General features: G+C 44.8%; 1 protein-coding gene across 1 annotated transcript in view; it reads right to left on the bottom strand.

The window, feature by feature from the left end:
• Positions 1-992: 992 nt before the first annotated feature.
• Positions 993-8,170, bottom strand: part of LOC122550347 (maestro heat-like repeat-containing protein family member 1) — an 81,704-nt gene continuing 74,526 nt past the window's right edge. The window contains exons 32-34 of the mRNA XM_043691076.1: positions 6,897-6,999; positions 6,274-6,339; positions 993-3,138 (exon numbers count right to left, since the gene is read on the bottom strand). Coding sequence (XP_043547011.1) covers positions 3,056-3,138; positions 6,274-6,339; positions 6,897-6,999 — 252 coding nt within the window. The 3' untranslated portion in view covers positions 993-3,055. The remainder of the gene's footprint in view (positions 3,139-6,273; positions 6,340-6,896; positions 7,000-8,170) is intronic.

Raw genomic sequence — 8,170 nt, 5'->3', positions numbered from 1 at the left:
TGGTCAGTGTCTCCTGTCTGCCTTTGAGAAACTGTTGACTGATATCTCCATGTGCACTGTATTGCACAGTGCCCTTTCTATGCATTGTCCTGAGGAAGAGAAACCCTCTACTCTTCCCTCATTACAGCTGTATACTTCCCTGCTGCAGTTTCACTCAGTATTTCGAGAGGTGTTTGTTACTTACACCAGCCATCTCTCAGGTCAGAGGCCAAGTATTTCTGTTTAAAGGATTTCTTCAAAAGTACCAGGCCAGCCACTGAGATCAAATTTCTACGTGTTTGGCTTAAAATAGGAACAAATCACCTCATTTTTGAAGCATTGATGTGTGTAGCTGCATCCTTGTCCTAGATCACCTTATTAATAGCATAATTTTCCCTTCTTTCCAAAATGGAAATTCATTTCCAAGGATGCTCCACTTTTTAACATGGAGAGCTGTGAGCAGCTCAGAGCGCCTCTGGCCTCAGTGCCCACTGTCAGCCATGGTGGCTGTTGAAAGGGTGTTCAGGCTGCAAATCTATCCATCAGACACCAGTGGTAGGTAGTAAGAGCATAGCAGACTCGTGCAGGAGCTTTGTAGTGAGTGTGGTTGACCATCTACCGACCACTGGCTAGATGTGGCTTGGCTTCCTGAAACAGCTAATCACAGAAACCTAGTCTATTTCCTCCCTCGCTGCTTTTCCCCCTTAGGTGAAAACAAAATACTCATTAGGATCCATAAAGCACATCATCCACTTCCATACAATTTAAATAATTATATCCTCCAGATCAAGTCTTTCATAAAGCTTCAGCATTTTGAACATTTAAATCAGCATTCCCTCTTTCTTCTGGCCAATCCCCATTTCTTCACATCACTGGAGTCCATCAACCTCTTACCATTCAGTAAATGATCTCCATGTCCTCAACCAACATCACCACCTTTTCTAAAGGGTCTGGCTACAACCCAGATTGAAACAGGTGATAAATAGATGAAATAAAACAGCCTGAAAGCCATGCTTTTTAAATCATATACATTTTTAGATCTTTGTATAATATGTACCATATTTCCACTGATTTACATTGGCATTACATTCAGCAGTTTTATTATTAAAGACATCTCTGCCATTTCCAGTCTGATTTGATTCAGTTACACAAACTGGGCCGGGCAATTAGAAATCCAACCAGTGCTGGGGGATGGAGCTGGTGAACCCGTAAACCAATTTCCCTGCGAGTCAGAAATCACAGCCCAGTTTCTAATTTTCCCATCTGATGATCTAACATACAAACAAAAAAAATCGAGGCTATGGGCAGTGACCCTTTGAATGAAACAGTTGGGTGTGTGTAATCCCCACTGAACTGTTACAATTAGTTCCTGTGTTCAACTTTGCAGGAATCCCCACTTCAGTCAAGCCAGCATCACTGCTGTACCTTTAGCTTTCTGGGCACTGTGTGCATATCCACACTGTTGTTGGCCACCCACTCTCTGCTTCAGTGAAAACAAGCTTTTGTACTAGTTCCCAGTTCCTTGCAAGCCCTCTGGCAGGTCAGAACTGATGCACTGGCAGTGAAGAGTTAAGATCCAGATCAGCCTGCTCCCTGGACCAGAGTTGTGTTTAACTGGGAGAAAACCTAAAACCAAGGGGACAAAACAAAGCACCTTCTCAAAAAAAGTTACTAAAACAGCAAGAGGTTGTAGAGACCAGTCATCACTCCTCCTCAGGAAAGGGAGAGGTGGCTCAGAGGGAGTTCTGGCAGGTAGACAATGAGAGGCCAACGTTCAACCACAGGGCAGTCCATTTGGACCCACTGCCTGAGCAGCAGCAGCTTCAAGCATTCACAGACTGGACCTTCACCTGGAGGCCAGTACCAGCTTTAATGGTCTTTTAGTCTAGGAGACTGAGGTGTTTTCTGCCCACCTCCATTTAGAGTTAGATTCCACTCTATCCTTGGATCTTTGGGACAGGTCATTTAACACCATCACAGCTCTGTATTTAAATTCACTGAAGCTTAACTTCTTGGTGCTGTAAAGTCAAGTCTTTTTGACAGAAAAATGAGCATTTTATGCCCATGTGCAGGAGAACAATATGAATTGGAATTAAACAGCTCAAACTTAAAACCAGAAACCACAGTAAAGCCAGTAATTTATCAGTGTCTCCAAGAGTGACTCCATCTAACTGGGAAACCTGGCTTATCCTGGACACACAAAAATAAATCTGGAGAGTTATGGGACTAGTAGAGAGATGAAAAGTGCTCAACTGCTTGTGGATTAGGGAGAGAACGTAGCCTGCTGGAGAAGCAGGAACTGCCAGTGTGACACAGCTGGAAGACACAATCCATCCAATAACCCTTATTTTGGGATCGCAGTATTTAGAAACCCAACCATAGCTTCTTTTCCCACCACCTTCATTCAGTCATTCTGTGTGAACCCACCACATCCACCAGTCCATGTGTGTGTGCAAAACAGGTAGAAAGGATTGGATGCCAATGATGCTCACATGCATGAGTCCAGGCCATTTGCCCAAGGCCTAGGCCCTCAGCCACTGCAATGGCCTCTGCAGCAGAGCCATTATTGCACTAGGGAAAGGCACAAAACATCCCAAACAAGGAAGCATAAAGAGTAACTCCAAAAGATGAGATATCTCATGCAGACCACTCCAGCAGCAGAATGCAATCAACATGATTTTTTTTTAAAAAAAGCCCTTACTAAAAGGAGACAACTTATCATTGTCAGTACCCCAACAATTCTGGAACTGGTAGCAGAGAGTGAATTGAATTGGAATGAATTTGGGTTTCTCAAGGGAAATGGGGAGACAGATCTGAAACAGTAAGTGATGAAGAGATGGTGAACACCCCCGCAAGCATGTACCTTGTTCACCCTCTCAACTAGTGGTCGATCAAGTGGGGGAGATTGAAAGTTGTAACATTTGGGACCATTCTCTCTCACTCCTCAGTCTTTAGTCTTGGCCACGTTGCCCTCCAGCCCCTTTCTGTAAAAACAAATCCGAGGGAAACCAGTCTCTGAGCAGCAGGAGGAGGAGGAGAGAGAAGAGGAAGCAGCCTCCTCCCATCCTATGACCCATCACAATTCGTGGAGAAGACTCAGAGCCTCAGCTGCCTTGATTCGGACGCTGGGAACACCATCACGCAGGAGCAGGATGATCGCTGAGAAAGAGAAAAGTCTAATTAGAGAATCTCTTCAAACAGTCAATCCTGCAGACCACCAGGACCAAGAGTCTTCCTTCCGGAAGAACTCAGCTAACTTGGTCTTCCCTGCCCCCCCCCCATCAGTATTCAAAACGAGAACCACATGGAGTTTCAAAAGGCAGATTTCATTTCAGATTATTAAACAAACCAATAATCTCCCTTTTGTTTTCCACACCACCTATTGCTTTCTACCTTACCCCCTCCCACTTATCTCTCAGCCCCAACACAGAAGCCACATTCCTGAAGGGCTTATGCCCGAAATGTCAATTCTCCTGCTCCTCGGAAGCTGCCTGACCTGTTCTGCTTTCCCAGCACTAGAGTCTAGACTCTGATCTCCAGCATCTGCAGTCCTCACTTACTCTGCTGGCAAGGCCAGAATTCATTGCCCTTTCTAACTGCCTTTGAACTGAGCTTCTTGCTAGCGCTATTCTAGAGGATACTTAAGAGAAATATATGACAAACATTGAGAGGGGAGAACGTGCAGCAAGACCTGGGTGTCCTTTTGCATCAGTCACTGAAGGTAAACATGCAGGTGCAGCAGGCAGTAAAAGATGACGAATGGTACGTTGGCCTTCATAAAAGCTGAAAATGTGTTGCTGGAAAAGCACAGGTCAGGCAGCATCCAAGGAGCAGGAGAATCGACGTTTCTTCAGGAATCCTGAAGAAGGGTTCATGCCCGAAACGTCGATTCTCCTGCTCCTTGGATGCTGCCTGACCTGCTGCTCTTTTCCAGCAACACATTTTCAGCTCTGATCTCCAGCATGTGCAGTCCTCACTTTTTCCCTTCATAACGAAAGGATTGGAATACAAGAAAAAGAGATGTCTTGTTGCAGTTAGTACAGGGCCTTGGTGAGACCACATGCAGAGTACTGTCTGCCATATTGATTGTCTTATTGGAGGAAGGATGTCCTTCTGTGGTGAGGATACAATGAAGGTTTACCAAATTGATTCCAAAGATGGCAGATCTGGCATACAGGAGAGGTTGAATTAGTGAGGATTATATTCGCTGGAGTTCAGAAGAATTGGGGGATGGGGTTTTTAGAAACATATGAAATCTCAAACAAACATCCTAACTGGGCTAATCTAGATGGATGTTCCGGATGACGGGAGCCCAGAACCAAGGCCACAGTCTTAAGAATGCAGATCATTTAAGGCAGAGATGAGACATTTCTTCACCCAGGGAGTAGAGAGTCGCAGGAATTCACCACCACAGAAAGCAGGTAAGGTCAAAACAGTGATTTCAAGGAGGAGTTGCATTTAGCAAGGGGGGGTTAAAGGGGTCAAAGATATGAGTGAAAAGCAGAAGAGGCTACTGAGTTGAATGATCAGTCATGACCCTAAGAATGGAGAGCAGACTCAGGCAGGAACATAAGAATAGGAGTAGGCCAATCAGTCCCTCAAAAGTGTGTCCTGCTTTTCAATGGGATCACAGCTGATCACCAATCTAATTTCATTTACCTGCCTTGGGCTCAGGTCTCTCAAATCTTTGTTAAAGTTATTACGATTTAAAATTAACCAATCTCGTTTGTGGAAGAGAATTCCAAACATCTACCACCCTGTGTGTGTAGAAGTACTTGCTATTGTCTCTCCTAAAAGGTCTGGCCAAATTTTAAGACCAAGTTCCTCGTTCTAAATTCCGTCTTCTCCTGTTAATATCTTGAAAATTTCAACCAAATCAGCCCTTAACCTTCTAAAGGTGGCAGAAACCAGGCCTAATTTGTAAAATCTCTCCTCATAATAACCATTCTTGTAAACCTACTCTGAACTCCAAGGCCAATATGTCCTTCCGAAGATAAGCTGTCCAGATCTCAGTATTCCAAGTGAGGTCTAAACAGGGTTTTGTATAACTACAGCATAACCTCTGCATCCTTATGCTCCACTATGGTCTACTCCTGCTTCAATTTCTACATTTCAAACACATTGCTGTGGGTCTGGAGTCATACACGGGCCAGATCAGGTAATGGTGGCAGATTTCCTCCCTTAAAGAAAATCACTTTTTACACTCCATGGACCCGACAGTTGTCGCAATCACCATCACTGACCTGAGCTTTACCATCTACATTCAGAAAGGAATGAAATTCCACCAGCTGCCACCATGGGATTTAAACCTTTGGCTCAGACCATTCGGCTGGGTTCCTGGATTACTAGCCCCGTGACACTGCCATTACACCAAAGACAGAAGTTGTTTGTTTTTGATCTGTGGTGGGGTAAGCCTGTCAACTCTTTGATGTGCACAATGTGTTTGACGCTGGGCCAGAGGTTAGCCACAGCAACAAGCCTCAACTCAGGGCTTGGAGGAGGATAGCGTGGGGACAGTAACACAGTCATATCCAGAGGCAGGAGTCAAAATGACAGTACACCAGGTAGAAGGGTGAGGGTACTGAAACAGGGGAAAAGCTGTTGAGGGCAGGGGGCATTGAGATAGAGAGGGAAGGCAGATTACCCGGTGTGGGGGCAGGAGCAGGTCGACAGAGGAGGTGCAGATAGAAATTGGGATAAGGGAGCGGGTGTGAATTTTGAAACATGAAGAGTTAACAGTTTGAAAGCAGCCGGTGTACAATAATGTTATTTTTTCAGTAGTTTGTTTTTATTATGAATTTGAGAAAACTTTAAATCCAGCTCCTGGGAGAATCTCTGTATGAACTTTGATTTATCACACAAACCTGGTCTCTGAACTCATCCCGACCACAGCGCTCAGATCCCGACTGCGTTGTAAATCAGCTTAACATTGTCCCCTCCCTCGACTTCCCTTGGACCCCTTTCAATTAGTTCATTGACTGCAGTAAGCTGAGGCAGCTTAATCACAGGATTGACTCCATCAGCAGAGGCACTCGGTTCCATTCCTGCTCCCAGCTGAACAGCTGCTTTCACTTAATGTCTCAAGTGTTGCAGCAACTTTACACTAACTGAGACATCTCCCCTGCACCATATAAACACCCATACACAACACCCTTAAATACCCACCCAAGGGAGTATCCAAGGGACAGCCAGAGAGGCACCTCCACGTCAACTTAAGGTGCGGCCCGAGAATGACGAGTGTACGTAAACAACATAACACAGGGAGTGAGGGAGCTACCAGTGAACTTCACTCACCTGTGCACACATGCTCCAGAGAAATGGACTGAAGCTCATCCTGTGACAGACTGCCCAGGAGAAACCCTGGAGAAAAACAAACATTAAACCTCTCCATTCAACAGAATTCTCTTACCTGGAAAAGATCGTTAAAACATTCTGCCCAATTAACGACAATTAATCTGTGCACTTTCACTCAATCTACTTAGTATGCACCCCTACCCAAATTCCCAATTAAATTCTACCCTATAACTCACTTTCAGCTATGTTACTCTATATATAAACTCACCCCCAAACACATTCTATTCTGTAACTCACTGCTCGTAACTGTTAATTTATGTGTAATTCCCCCCCTCACCTCAAACCAGAACCCCTCAATTGATTCCACTCTGTAACTCACTCCCGGGTATCTGCAATCCAAACCTCTTAATTAGCCCCTGCTGCTTAATCATACGCAAGGGGCTCGACAGCTACTACTGGTGCTGGCAGGTGGGACTAGATTGGGTTGGGATATCTGGTCAGCATGGACGAGTTGGACTGAAGAGTCTGTTGCCGTGCTGTACCTCTCTATGACTATGACTCTACTGTTTCACTTGTGCCTGAGCTCCTGTTCCAGCCCTTTCTGCTCGGGAGGTTTGGTTTACCTGTAAACATGACAGCATTTCCCCGAATCTCAGGCCACACACTCTTGAAGAAGGAGACATTGCCCATTATGTAAAAGTTGACCTTCTCCGGGAAATCACTGATCTGAAGAGGAGCAAAAACAAGAGAGCTGGTTCCCATTCATCATCGATACTAACATCGCTAATGTTAGCCTGTAGCACCCAGCTAAATTCACCACTGACCTGTGTTCAAACAAGCAATCAGCCTGGGTTCTAACTCATGGGGGGGGGGGGGGGGAATTGAGGAAGTGCAGCAAGGTTTGTATCTGAATGTAGATCTCCCAATGTGTTTGGCCAGGTTAAGGCAAATGGTTCATTTGATGCTAGCTCAGGGCATTTTGCAAGAATATCACTTCATGCAGCACACCAACATTTATATCGCATGAGGAGAAGAATATGGATTGTTTCACCTGCAAACTGAAGAGCAATGGCTATAAGATCCCTTGTGCAGGCTATCAACCTGCACAATTGAGGGATTCAATGGGGAGGTGCTTATATTTAAAACAAAATGGGAGTGTGTTACAGATTGGCATGTAATGAGGGGTTCAGATGGTGGAGGGTTGGTTTATAAATGGAATAGATAACTAGGAATGAGTTACAGAGTGGAATCTAATCAAGGGCTTCAGGGTGGGGAGGTGGGGATTTATAGATAAAATAAGATTTTTGCAAGATTTGTGAAGGTTTGTAGCTCAGGTTGAGGTTTAGGGTGTAGGTTTGATATCCAGACATTTCATTACCTGGCTAGGTAACATCATCAGTGGCGACCTCCAAGTGAAGCGAAGCTGTTGTCTCCTGCTTTCTATTTATATCTTTCTCCTGGGGTTTGTGGTGATGTCATTTCCTGTTCGTTTTCGGTGGGGTTGATAAATGGCATCTAGATCTATGTGTTTGTTTATGGCGTTGTGGTTGGAGTGCCAGGCCTTTAGGAATCCTCCGGCATGTCTTTGCTTAGCCTGTCCCAGGATAGATGTGTTGTCCCAGTTGAAAATGGTGGTTTTTTCCATCCGTGTATAGGGCTACAAGGGAGAGAGGGTCGTGTCTTTTTGTGGCTAGCTGGTGTTCGTGTATCCTGGTGGCTAACTTTCTTCCTGTTTGTCCTACGTAGTGTTTGTGGCAGTCCTTGCATGGAATTTTGTAAACAACGTTGGTTTTGTCCATGGGTTGTACTGGGTCTTCTAAGTTTGTTAGAAAACAGAGGAGAACCACCTATACAATGTATTCAAGAAGAACGGATACTCAAAACATACAGTGCGCAG

This window comes from Chiloscyllium plagiosum, chromosome 5 (assembly GCF_004010195.1).
Source record: "Chiloscyllium plagiosum isolate BGI_BamShark_2017 chromosome 5, ASM401019v2, whole genome shotgun sequence".
Taxonomy (NCBI): Eukaryota; Metazoa; Chordata; class Chondrichthyes; order Orectolobiformes; family Hemiscylliidae; genus Chiloscyllium; species Chiloscyllium plagiosum.
The sequence above is the reverse complement of the archived record's forward strand: the minus strand, read 5'-3'. Positions and strand labels throughout refer to the sequence as shown.